Consider the following 14,423-nt stretch of genomic DNA (forward strand, 5'->3'; position numbering starts at 1 on the left):
TTATTTTTACACTGAAGATGTGATCACGCCGGTGGCACAAGTGATATAATATGACTACAGCTGCCTCAATAAGTGCGTGCTCGTAGCACCGCACATTCTGCGCACCGTTCAACTACAACAGGCAATTCAACACCGCCACTTTTGCATTTTCTAAATGTGTTTCAAGCAATAAATTGTACAACATTTTTAGAACATGTGTTCAGCTATTTCTGTAAGAATGAAGCTCTTAACAAAACATAAGCCCTCTGCATGAGATCCTAGCTGCAAAGTGCTTAAAAGATAAAGTAAGAATTGGTATCATGGGAAGCTCGCCAGCTGTAGAGCGCACAGGTCCATTATGAAAAGTATGGTAGTGGGAGAGGAGAAAATGATTTAATCAGGAGTAAAACCAATTTTATTATAAGGCCATGCAGGGGGTGTGGCACCACGGTGAGAGGGGACATTTCCAAATATCTGACACATTTCAACAATGCAAAGACCCCGTTCTTTAAAGTGACAGTAAGCCGTCAGGTTCTTCTTTTTTGATGTCATTGTTCTTCGTTGGGTCTCTCGCAATCCTGCTTGCTGGACAGCTTGGTCTGTTAAAGGTAGTTGAAAAATAGCAGACTTATGGGCCGGATCTCCAGGTGAAAATAAAGAAAAAATCCTAAAAAAAAATAAAATGAATGCAGCCATCACATTTAAGGATTGGTAAGCTGATGTATATTACAGTTTTGCCTTGTTTAGTGAAGTTGCCCAGCTGCCAATCAAATTTCAGCATTAAGAGGTTTTTACGTTATGAGACCAATGAAAAATGGTTTTGTAATTAGTTGCTGGGGTTTACCATTCCTGTTTACCAATTTATATGCCAATAGGTTAAATTATTCAATAAAGCAAATAATAGAAGCATGGCTCATCTGTCTAATGACATACATATGCAGAAATACGGAAATGAATGAGGATTGGGGAGAGATGTATCTATCCTTACATATGGGGCTTGCTGCATGTTTCTATACAGCTCAGATGACATAGAGATGCAGTGCATATGTGGTGCAAGGACCACTGAGATTTCTGTAGAAATAAAGAAGCATGTCTTTGAGTGATCTCATGTAGAAAGCAAAGAATTCTCATGTAGAAAGTGAAGATTGAGTGATCTCATGTAGAAAGCAAAGAATTCTCATGTAGAAAGTGAAGATTGAGTGATCTCAGACATTTTGTCAAGATGATGGCCGTGAGCGCTTTCAAGAATATTTAAATCCAAGAACAAAAATGTAATATATTGCAGCTTCCTCGCCTCTGCTTGCTCTATTTTTTGCGGTTGCAGTGGAACGTAACGCAGGCAAAGTTTTGCCACGCGTCCAATCGCACTGCGGGCGGGGGGGCGTGGAAGCGTTGCCATTGAATTCAATGCCCTCTCCCATCCCAGAACGCAGGGGGTAGTTTTTGTGAGCGATTGCGGTGTGTACCACTCTGGAACGCACCGCATTTGGTGCGAACAAGCCCTAAGATGTGGTGGCAGTTATTTTTAATTTGTTCAGGCTATGATCATTTTTGGCAAGGGCAGAAAATATCTGTTGATCTTTCCAGAAATTCACTGTCCATATGAGCCTGTGAGCTGACCTGAAAACAAAGATATTCTTATCTGCCCTATATACCATAAACTACTACCCCCCATGTATTGGAGATGATTGAAGGAAGATGTAATTGTAGTGCAATTCACCCTAATGACTGCCATGGCTTCCTCCATAGATACAGTGGAGGACTGCATGTAGCCACCCAATGACATGAGGTTTGTTATTCGCAAGATTACCAGGTTGAAAATAAACCGCAAGGAGTCTAAATAAACAAAACCTCATCTAAGGACTGGTTAACTGCAATAGATTACATTTTTATTTTTGTGTTTAAATACTCTTTATTTAATCTGTATAGGGCCTGACTGTCACCAATAGAGACCCATGTTCTGAAGTCACCCTTACGCCATCTGTTTTTGTGTGTTCTTTGTATATTACAGAAGCTATATCATTGCATTACATGCTCACAGTTGTTTCTACGTCTCCCCAAAATACAATTTACATACTGCGTTGCTTTGCTTTATCAACCAATCTCAGGGCGGTGGAGTATTTATTGGAGTATTTAAATTCCTTCTTGTTTGCAAATGTGTTATTTCTCCTTTACCTGAAATATTGTTCAAAGGCCCAGAACTAATTACAATTGTTATTTTTTTCCCCTGCACAATACTTCCTTTTCCAAAACTTGCCTCTGAATAGCGAGGTGACATGACGCCTAATTACCTTGTCTTTGATGTTTTGGCGAATACACCCAGATAACACCAAGAAATAGTGGATAATTGTTTCATTCTTCTTAATTAAATATTGTCTCTGAGTTCTCCGTTTCAAGTCGGTAAAAATCCCCGGTTCAGGTGAGCTTCAAACGACTGTTTCACTCTATGTGAGTGGGGAATTGTAAAAGAAGAGTGATTTTTGTGTCTGGCACGTTATCATTCCTGGCAGATTTGCACAGCCTAGGTAGAACGACGGGAGTCTGCCTAATATTGTTTCTGCAACACACTACCTTGCTGAGCTGAAAACAGAACGTTATTGAAATCATTAAAGAGAGGATTTGTTTTTGTCCTCCACCCCCCGCCCCCCCTTCTCGTTCCTTTTCCTTGTTGATATTGCTGTCAGCCACAAATTAATGTGACAATGCTTACCTATAATTCCCCAGCACCTTCCATGGCTAGCATATGTAAAGCAATAGCTGAATTTTCTATCGTCAAGCTTAGCATATGTCTCATGTTGGCTCCATCAGGCCTTTGGGTCGGTCCCTTGAGCGGCACATCACTGGCAACTCTTAGCCCCTCGGCCTCGAAAAACCAAATAGCTTTGAATCACGTTGTGCTCTAATGCTAATTTCTGGGCTGATGCATTATGGGAATAAATGTATCTGACATGTTATGTCAATGCCACGTCTCTTTGTATCGCCTCTTTTTTTGTGTGTCAGCTGCATTCCTACAGATGGTAATCCATTGAAAACACTCTTTTATTTTTTTCCTTGAGTTAAAAAAAAAGGAAAAAAAAAAAAACAAGCACAGCACCAAACCTCTAGGTGCAGAAGGCTGTTAACGGTTGCTGATGATAGTAGGCAAACATTAACATAATAATTAGTGTCTTGTAATTGTTTCATTAAAACCAGTTGTTCCATTTCTCCCCGTGTTTTCCCAGAAGAGAAGCTGAATTTGGACGACAGCCAGTGGGAGGACATACACGTTGTCACAGGAGCACTCAAGATGTTTTTCCGAGAGCTGTCGGAGCCCCTGTTCCCACGTAGCTTCTTTGAGCAGTTTGTAGAAGCAATAAGTAAGTGGAAATTTTTTTTTGTCTTTTGAACACAAAATGGAAACGAAATAACCGTACGGCCAAAAATTATTTTGGTGCGTTTTTTTTTCTGCATGGATTGTCTGCTGGTAATTTTCGAGGCTTTAAACAAAGGCAGACAAAAAGGTGGAACATTCGATATGTTGCATGAAATTATTTCACGGTATTAATTGCTTTTCTCTGTTCCTTTTTTAAACCATTCCGATTCGGCAGAATGGAGTTTAAAACATTGACAGAAGTGCATCAGTGTCTGGTATTGTGAGATACAGGAAGGCAAAAATTTAAGGTGGAAGCCAAAAACATGACCTAACAAAAGGTGCACAACTAATTTCTTTGGTGGAAGATGAGTTGGAGAATGCTGTAGCATGGCTGGGCCATGACCAATTCACAACAAAATGACACTTTAAGCTGTTTATTACAGCAATCAAAATAGCTAATTTCACAGTACGTAAAAAGTTAATCACTATATATGCGCACACACACACACATTTAGCTCCTCCCACTTTTTGATAATTATCTTTTTATAATGTCACTGATGTGTATGCAAAAAAAGCCCTAAAAAAGTTTTGAAAATTATTTATTTAGTTACAGCACTGATTTTCATTTGGATATTGGCCACAACATGGGGGGATAAAAACACTTGCAACCCTAGCAAGCAAAAGGTTCTCAGCCTTGGCTGGCCTGTTTAGGAATATATGGCTACTCCCCTGCTTATGAAACTCAACTACTGGCTCAATGAAGCACTTAAAAGAGAACTACAGGCAATCCTTTTTTTGGTTTTAGTTCTCTTCTGGGTCACAGGAGTACATTTACTAATGTATTCCTGTGATCCAAAGTCACAATATAGCGGGCTACTGCATGCTATATGCTCACAGCGCAGAGCTGGGATGCGGCTAGGAAAGGTCCTGACAATATTGTTGAGATCCACCATGCTGCCTGATTGACATCTGGCTCTACCCCTCTAGAGTCAGAACCAGCTTTGCCCGCCCCCTCCCCGTCTGTCCCTCTAATGAGCAAAGGAGGAATAGAGCGAAGGGGAGGGGGGAATCCCTGCAGGGAGCACTGACTGACAGTCACTATTCTCTGCATGGAGAAGCTGTGAGCTGAATGATTAGCGGTCTGTGATGTTAAGTTATCGGTCCATAAAGCCGACTCAGACTATTCGGAAGAGTATATTTTACTCACCCAAAAGTTCAACTTTTAAGGCCCAATTCTAGTTTTTAACCCCTCTGTCCACTAGTACCCCCTCTTCCACTGTAGCCAACCCCTGCATTTTTTTAAACTATCTGTATACTCTTCTGATTGGTCACTTGACTTCCCCAGGTTTTCTTGCTCTTTTTTTCTCTTCGCTTCCGAGATGGACTACAATTCACGTTTAGTTTACTAGTTTGTATTGAGATTGTAGTCCATCAAAGGAGCGAGCTTGGAGCAGTGACTTCTTTACAACACAAACAGGGGCCATGGGGAACAAAAGTAGCCCCCTTCCAGAAGGAAGGACAGTGTCAGCACCAATTCAGAGATGATTTGAGCATATACAGCCGAGTGATACACAAATAAGATACATTGTTGTTCATAGTTAGTATACTTGAATGTATTTTTAAGATGTAACTTCTGAGTTTAGTGTCTCTTTAAAGTTTGACCATTTACCTGTTATTTAAAACATCTTATTCCAGCATCTACTCCAAGCTAACATCTGACATATATTTCACAAATGTTTTATATTCCTGATTTGGCAGAAAACACTCAAATACTTATTTATAAAGAAAAAAAAATGTTTGTGGTTTGAGTGTCTTGTTCAGCTATTGAAGTGTCAGATTTAAATGCAGCCTGTAGTACAAACCTGAGACCTACCGAGACATCGACATTCTCAAAACAAAATATTGGGTAAAGTCTTAACTCAGCCCAGTAAATGTTGGTGTCACTGTATTCCTTGTCTTCAGAATTTAAAATATCTGTTTACAGTGGTGCATTTTATTTTGACCCATTGTTCATTATGTTAATTTATTCGTACAAATACCTGCTCTGTTTAAAATATAATTCGCTATATTCTGCACAGTTGTGCCAGCTTAAAATGCCTATGTAATATATACCTCTCTCGAATGGCAGCCAACGGAGCTGGGTTTGGCTTTGACATATGACTGCTGTCTTGTATTCAAAGTGTAAAAATAAGTTTAATAACTGCAATTTCAACTCTCTATAGCTAAGATCATTTCCTCAACTACTGCAGTAGTTTAGATACATTAGGCAAATCATTCTACAAGACACTTTCAACTTATCTCACGTCATTTGTATCTTCCGGAAAGAAGTGAGGCCAATACACTGCTGCCGAGGGCACAGACTCTGATGATGCTCCTTTTACATAAAGAGGCCTTTTTATTCAAAATTAGCATAGCTCTTCTTCTAGTGAAATTGCACGTTCATTTGTTTTGTTAATTAATCACCATTCGCTAATTTAGGTATTTTTCGCTCTATGTATAAAGTTGTGGCTGTTGTGCATATGGGACAACTCAAATGTCCCTCGGGGGATTTTCTCTTTTGATTTAATGTTTTGAAGGTAATTGCTCTCAGGATCAAATGTTCTTAGAATATGTTGCATCCAGTGCTGCTTATATTCGCCAGAAAAGTCAATACAATACCATGTATTTAAAAAATAGAACGTCTTCTTGACACGTTTAGGTGTGTTTGCAGCACTTCACAAATTAGACCCCGTGTCTAGAGTTTCCATGTGGTCTTTATTAACATACATGTGATTGGATGTAGAACCTTTAAAGCTTGATACTCTTTAAAGCGACACTAAACTCAGTAGTTAAATCTTAAAAAATGCATTCAACTACCTTAACTATTAACAAAAATGTATCTTATTTGTGTATCATTCGGCTGTAGATCCTCAAAGCATCTCTGAATTGGTGTTGACACTGTCCTTCCTTCTGGAGGGTGGCAACTTGTGTTCCCCATGGTCCCTGTGTGTGTGTTGTAAAGTAGCCACCACTCCAAGCATGAAAAGTTATTTTGTATTGAGATTGTAGTCGATCACGGGAGTGAGCTTGGAGCAGTGACTACTTTACCACACTCACAGGGACCATGGGGAACAAAAGTAGCCACCCTCCAGAAGGAAGGACAGTGGCAGCACCAATTCAGAGATGATTTGAGGATCTACAGCCGAGTGATACACATATAAGATACATTTTTGTTAATAGTTAGGGTACTTGAATTTATTTTTAAGATTTAACTCCTGAGTTTAGTGTCACTCTAAAACTTTCTAATTACATTTAATTCAACAAAATTGAGAGAAACAAGATTCTCCAAATGAGATACATTTGATTTGCAAAATATAACTTAAATATCAGAAGGTATAATTTTGCACATACTGTATTAACATGATTACTTTCAATGTTTGTGCAAATGGTAATACAATTGCACAGTGACTTTTTTTAAATATAAATAGACCTCTAGGCTATAGGGAGTGAAGAGCTGAAAGAAACTGAAAATCTCTCCACAAAAACCCTGTGAAGTATTACGGACCTTCTTCTTAGTATAACATATTTTTCATCACATATCCAGCTAACATTTATTCTTAAAGTTTACCTAAAGATAAACTTTGTTTTAGTTTTGGGCAGAGTAGTGAGAGGTTATGTAACTATATAACCATGTCAGGTTTTTATTGCTGTCCCTGTGCCCAATGGAGGATTCTCCCTCTCTGTTTGACCATTGTCACCTGAACTGAAAGTGAAGGAAGTTCCAAAATGTGATAAGCCGTGATGTCAGGACAAGAATGAGGGAGGCACAAACAATAAATATATCCGTCTCCATTTTACTACAATAAAATTGTTTTGTTGCTATGTGTGTCCCCACTGAAGAGATTTCCCAACACTTCCTCTTTGGACAGAAAATAAGGGAAATTTCCCAAATATGGTCAGAGTCTGCAGTAAAAGTCTGCTGGAGTCACATTTGCTCATATACAGATGAGCACTGGAAGGAATATTTACAAATCTGCATATAAAATACAATAATCAAAAGATGGAACAGCAAGCCAGTAAAATTGTGAGGTCACTTTAGAAATTACTTTCAGGAAAATGTTTCAGTGATGACTCAACATTACAATTCACTGACATTACACTAAAGATTTTCTTTAAAGTGTATGCCAGTGCACTTCCCATTTTGCTCACATTAAAAACATTGTAAGTACAAAAACATACTTGTTGATATGCCAGAAGTCCAGTGAACTGGACCCCCTGTTGGGGCTGACAGCGCAGTACCTCTGCTGAGCTGGAACTCTAAGCAGTGTTGTTTGACCCACTTCACATGCATGCATTGATTTACTTCTCAGCAAAATACTGCTGCTGCCTTGCCTTCTAATAGGTGGTTTGCACCAGCATTTCCCAATCTTTTTTCATTCACTGCACCGTTTAAAAGCATGAAATCTTGAGGCACCCCATGCCAAAATGTAATGGAATTTAAGGGGGGACCCACACAAAAACACATAAAAAGTGTGGTTTCCCCTTCCTACTAAACTCCCCCTTAAAATCAGGAGCCTGCCTTAACATCAGAGTCCCCCCCTTTCACAGCAGGAACCTCCCTTCACATTAGAAGTCCCCCTTAATTCCAGAGTCTCCCCTTTTACATCAGAGTTCCCCTTCACGTCAGAGTCCTCCATTCCTCAAGAGTCCTACCAGGCACCCTTGAGAAAGCCAGAAGGCACCCCAGGAAGCCATGGCACCCTGGTCTAGAAAGACTGGTCTACACACTGTTAGTAGCAAATGGACTCTCAGGAAATGTAGTTCTTGGGGCAGGGGAGAGGGGGCGTGCCTACAGGCTAACCTACAAGCAAGCTGTTTTTTGTTACAGGAAGAAATGGTAAATTAAAAAAATAATGCTGTGACATACTGTAAAGGGGGAGAGGTAGGGTTTAAGGTACTTTTGGGTTATGCCTGAACATATATTTTAAGAACCTCTTATAACTTGTGTCTTTTCTAGAATTATGTATTTATGGTTTTTTTTAGTAAAGTTATAATATTCATTGAAATATTGAACACTCTGGTAACACTGAATTTTTCAGCATGATTTTACATGAATTTTTGCTAATTAATCAAAAATTTTGACACAAAATTAGTCAGAATTAAACTTAAAGCTCACTCACAGAAGTTCATACTGAAACAAAATGTGCCGAATGAAGCAGAAAAAAAATACTAAACTTGCAATTTCTCGGGTGAGTTTTTTTCCTATCTTAAATTTTCTTGCAGATGCTTGGCCTGTCTCCTAACTCACGCTAATGATATTCATAATTAAATGTTAAACAAGACTTGACTGAAGCCAACTGGCTTGCACAGGTGTCTTTGTGTATGAAAGGCTTACTGCATATACAATAAATCTTTGCACCCCAATGGGCCCTTACGAAGGAGCCACTGAAGGTGAAAGCCCAATGTTTAGAGACAAAGTGTGCTGTAGAAGAACTGAACAGATACCAGCCATGTCACTAAGAAGGAACAGAGCATTTGGAAAAAAAATCAAACACGGGTCAATTAAAATATTCTAGATTTAAACAATGCTGGGTAAAGGGATTTCATTTTACTTAGAAATGTTTTAAAATCTGAGCTCCAAGAAAACAATGAATTATAGTTAAAAAAAATAGTTAGATATGAACCTTTTGGCCAGTCCAGATATAAGGCCAATCCTGCCTGAGAGCACGACCAGGTCACTGCGCTCAATGCAGTAAAGCAATATAGCTGGCTACAGGCCACCCCCGTCTGACCTACTGACTGGACAATGTGGCAGTATCATTACACTGATATGGTTATATATTCTCTCCTCTTGTCAGTAGCCGCCTAGTGTTAGATTGGCAGCACTTTGCAATACAATAGGGACTGGCTGGCTTGCTTTTATAAGCTTATACAAAGAACAGTTCAAGTACATATATAGGATGTGTTTGTTTTTTTTAAATGAATTTTTACTGATATTTGATCTGCCAGGAGTTCAGCTTGAGTACTGCAAGGGAAAGTACACTAACCCATACGTTGTAGCCCTCCTGAGCTTCACTATACTGGGGCTGTCTACTGAGAATGGAGAGCTTGGGTGCCCTTTACAAGCCCTACACAAGTCAATAAGGGTTTACTATGTTGGTGCAGCCAGTTTTAAATAGAATTTCGGATGGAAAATGGAAACAAAGCCCCATCATAGGGTAGGCATGGCTATCTTCAAGAGGTAAGTTAGCAGACGGGTTGGGGGAGTCAAGAATAGGACCAATATGTTCCCTACCTTGGACTGCAGGGGCCATCTTAGGAAAGCTTACGTCCAATGTGGCACAGAATTCTCACAAGATTCTGGTGGCCATCCTGGACACAGAGATACTATAAATAAAACCAGCTACATAATAAATGGGTCCTTTGCTGCTGGGAAGTGAATAGGAAGAGAGAGATACTCACTGCTTAGGGATAAATAGGTCTCACCCCTTGTTCTGGAGCACGTTGGAGTTCTGGGACCCATGTCTAGAGGTAGCAGATTCCTTATTGAGGGACCAAGTCCACAGATGCGCACCTGTGTTTCTGGTTAGCTGTTAGTGGGGTACCCAAACTGAAGAGAGTCAGAAAGCATGCTTAGTGCAATATCCTGTCTGTAAGCTGTGTTAGTGTTTGATGTTAAAAGTGCCGTGCTATGCGGGGTTGGTTTTAAAGAGAAATACAGTGTTCCTGTAATTGTGGATTTTTCTTGGATAACAGCCCTTTAAAATAAAAAGTCGTGTTGCCTTCTTTCCTTGAATCCTTCACCACACAGAAAGCACCACCTACAAGGACATCTCTCCAAAGCAAGGGGATAACCCCTCTGGGACAGTTGTCACCAGAACAAGTATTCTGGATTGGAGGATTTCCCCACACCTTCTGTTCCGGTGATGACACTCTTTGGATTTCCTATCACACAAAGTTGTTTTGTATCGTCACCTTGTCAAAGGGGACCTGTGTGTTTCAGAATCATCAGATATGCTTTCTATAGGTTTTTAGTACAACAATGTATTTGCATGGAGGATGTTGGCTTTTCTGTAAATGGATATATGACAGTGTCACCATTGACTGAGCACCCATGGCATCATTTTTGGAGGATAGAGACATTGTTGATCTTGAGGTTTTTATATCTATCCCCCCGTTGTTATTTCTGTGACAGCCAGTGGGGAGATGTTCCCTTATTTCCAGAAAGTAATGAAAACTCCAAAATTTTACAGTTTCACCAGAACAAGAGTTAAGTGTAAATCCTTCAGTTGGGACACCTGTTCTTGTCAAAATTTAGAGATATACTTGAATTCTGTAAAAGCAGAAAATATAATATAAATAGAAACTAAGAGCAATGCAAAATCTGAAACTAACAGATACCGTCTCCTCTTCTAGTTTTTACAAATCAGTTTAATCTTACATACATACAGAGGAAGACCCACCCTGTTGCGTGTAGCGACTAATCAAATTCTTCCTTTCATTTCTGGGAGAGAGAAGGGGAAGAATGATTGTTTCTATAGGCAACAAAAGCCCTCCATACTTCAAACTCTTTGACACATATGTCTCATTGTTCTGTGTAAATCAGGAGTGAACAAAGCTATACACATTTCAGGAGCCAGACTGATCAGAGCCATCTGGAAATTGCAGTGAGGAATGGAGCAGCTGTACTCACTGAGCACCCCAATAATGCTACGTGCCAGTCCATTTTGTAGGCACCATGTCACCCTGGTACCTGGGATATGGCCAGTCTTGTTTCCATATACATCCAGAGAGACTGTTTAACTTCCCTAATCTTTTCTCAGAAAACAGATGGAAAGAAGATGGTCGTCTAGTCCTCATCAGAAAGGATTTTTCTTCTTTCTTCATTCATACACGTGTCAGGCACATCTGCTGTATCCTTCAGGTGTGCCAAACATTTGTACTTTAGAGCCATTTTAGGACACTTTGTGCCTGGCTTTCAGATGTGTTCATGTCGAAGATCATGGGTGGCTCCATCAAAGCTTTCGAAAAACCTACTTAAAGCTGAATTACACATACAACACATATACGCCAACTGTTTTTTCTAATCAAAGCAATTCTAATATGTTGTGACCCAGGCTTCCCTTTCAGACAGCACAACCAAGTCTAAGATATTACTTTTCTCTTCTGCAACTTGGCAGTGTATCCTGGCCTAGAACCCATCCCAGACTGCTTATTGGACAATTAATGAACATGGTTAACTTCTTCTTCTAACTTCTCCTAAGTCAGCATGCCCCGCAGCACTATGCAAAGCAGAAAAGCGCTAATTGGTGTAGAGTGCTACCCCTCCCTCTCCCAGTCTAAGTGCTGTTGTTTATAGGTAGCTATAACATATTAAAATGCAGTTATTTGTTCTAGCTGAATTTTTAAAAAAATTTAAAAGAGTATATAACTGTACTTATTTGTGTTTTATATCAGCTTTAAAACAAACCTGTGCTTTGCCTATTCAGGGAAAGCTTACAAAAGTTATCTTCTCCACCTACCACGGGACCAAGGGGAAGGTGTGTGTGTGCTTGTGGCACTAGCATTTAGGTACAACTATTGCTTTGGCCTGTATGGGAAAGGCACAAGCTTATGTTAACACTTAAGCCCAACCCCAACATTTACCTAAAGTGAGACACTTTAAGCCCAAGTGAATTTTTATTTTAGGTAAAGAATATATTCTAGGCGTATCCAACCAAAAGGTGTTCAAAGTCTTACTCTTTGAGTGGAAAAGCCTCATAGCCTGATGCTAGCATGCTGTAGAGAAGTGCCCTTGAGCTCTGTGTAGAGACAGTAGTCCCTCTGCAAAGGTCCAACATGCTCCCTACTGAGTCAGAGCTAGAGTTCTCCAATCAGCAAAGAGCATGAGCATTGAAATTTCCTATTCAGTTAGGTGAATGATTCAGCAATAGACATCTGAAGACCTCTGCAGAGGGACCATTGTTTCAACACTCAGAGCAAAGGAGGCATGGCAAAATCAGTTTCATCCAAATCATTCTACTCATGCCTACTCTGCACCAAAAACTGCACAGCACCAAGATACCAGCATCAGAAAAAACTGGTCTGAGTTTCATACTTCCAGTTTTTATTACAGGCACAGAACTGTCTGTATAAATCCATCCTTTAAACGGCCTATGTTGGGGCAATATTGTTCATCATGCAAAATAATAACATGAACAGCCAATTACTTTTGATTCAAACGCTGCGGCTGACCACGGAGATTAAAGCAACCAATACTGATGTGAAAAACATTTACACTTAGCCCTGGGAAATCCTGTGAGCTTGCGCCAGAATCTTCATCCATATATTAATGAAACCTCTTGACTCGCAGAACACCATTTATCAGAGCAAAGTATTTAGAGAACTTGCAGCTGGATATCTGCCACTTTATAAATGATACATCAAAACTAACTTTAACAAAGAGGGAGAAAAAAAAATAACATTAGGGAAATACAGAAGAGCTAAGCGTGCATGTTGCATTAAAGTCAATGAAAGTAGAAGAACAGAGAGATCCCCCCACCCCACCCTTGTAACACAAGCGTAACCTCGATAGCCAGCACAGGGATGCTGGCGCCAGGAACACAAGCATGAATTCAGTAGCAGATGTCAAGGTCTGCAAGTCCTGTCCAGCCAGCTTCAATTTGCACATGTTCCTAAGCAGCTAAAGCGAATGCTTTGTGTCATCATTTACAAGCTGATCAGCATCAATAAATCACGCATCCTGTTAAAAGTTATCTTGATTATATATGTCTTCTTTAATATTCATAATTGCAAGTTATGTTTATAGCCCCTCTTCAGCATTTTCTTTTCATTTTGATGTGGCTACTTGGAAGACATTAAAATAAAGTTGTCACAAACCTGGGCTGTTCAAGCTGTACATATGATAAAAAATGCATAAGCCGAAGTTGCAGTTAGTGAAAACCGAATGTCTAAATGCTTCGCTGATCCAAACATATGGGCAGATGGAGGGATAATCTTGACTTTTATCTAATAACATAGATGTAAGCTCTAACTGAATAACAATTAGTTTATTAAAGTGTCATAAGCAATTGCCATTTCAAAAAAATAGATACTTGTTTTAATCTTTTTGTTGCATCTCAGTGCTGCTGAGCCACTTCCTGTTTACATGAATGCGCTTCTGCAATGTCTGCTTGGCATTTCTCTGGGTGGGTTTCCTCATGGTGACACCAGTGGAATATGCTTACACATGACTCCTAAATCCTGTCCCAGACCTGCTGACAAACCTGTAGGGTGGGGTCTATTATTAACCCTAGAACAGTGGTTCTCCACCTGTGTAACCTCAGGACCCACATTTGTCCTTGGCCATTAAGTCGCGACCCAAGTCTCACTGCACTGGAACGCACAGTATTAGGGTACCGCACATTCTGATGTGGGCGATTGAACTGTTGGCAGGAGATACATTTGGGGTGGCATTCAAATGAATGGCAACGCAATGCACCTCCCACACCAGAACTCGTAGTAGGTGTGATTGCGTGGTACAGTGCGTTAATCGCACAGGACTTTTCACTGCACTGCACAGTGTACCAGTGTGAACGGGCCCTCAAAAACACTGACAGACACACACAACCACAGACACAATCTCACACACTCACAGACAATCTCACACACATATATGCACTCCAAAAAATATTTAATTTTTTTACATTTTTTTTAAGATCCACCCAGTCTCCCTACCTTACGAGAACTGGAGTCCAGTGTGGGCTGCTGTGCTGTGACAGAGCTCCATCTATGTGGGCATTGCTTGTACAACTCCGTTGCATGCCCTGTACAGGTGCCAGTAGCCAGAATGTGATATCATTCCGGTCCAGGCACCTCTACAGAACATGCGAGGGAGCTGTATGCAATGCATGTATGGATTGATCTCCCCCAAGGCCATAGCCCCAGACCACCCTACCCCACCTCAAGCTAACACTCGGCGCTGTGCAGCGTATTTTAAATAGCTGCTTGGCACAAGAACTGGCAGTGCTGCACTTGAGGAAGCCTGAGGAGCCTCTCACCTAGAAAAGTGGAAGGCATGTGGCGACCCACTGAACATGGGGTCGCGACCCACTTTGGGTCACGAACCACCAGT

At 40.3% G+C, this 14,423-nt stretch overlaps 1 protein-coding gene across 1 annotated transcript in view; it reads left to right on the forward strand.

Moving 5' to 3' along the window:
• The window catches only part of ARHGAP15 (Rho GTPase activating protein 15), a 409,873-nt gene that overhangs the window by 312,467 nt on the left and 82,983 nt on the right, over positions 1-14,423 (forward strand). Inside the window, exon 13 of the mRNA XM_018554050.1 lies at positions 3,201-3,335. Within this exon, the coding sequence (XP_018409552.1) occupies positions 3,201-3,335 (135 nt within the window). The remainder of the gene's footprint in view (positions 1-3,200; positions 3,336-14,423) is intronic.

Source organism: Nanorana parkeri, unplaced genomic scaffold, assembly GCF_000935625.1.
Source record: "Nanorana parkeri isolate BGI_ZX_2015 unplaced genomic scaffold, ASM93562v1 scaffold140, whole genome shotgun sequence".
NCBI lineage: Eukaryota > Metazoa > Chordata > Amphibia > Anura > Dicroglossidae > Nanorana > Nanorana parkeri.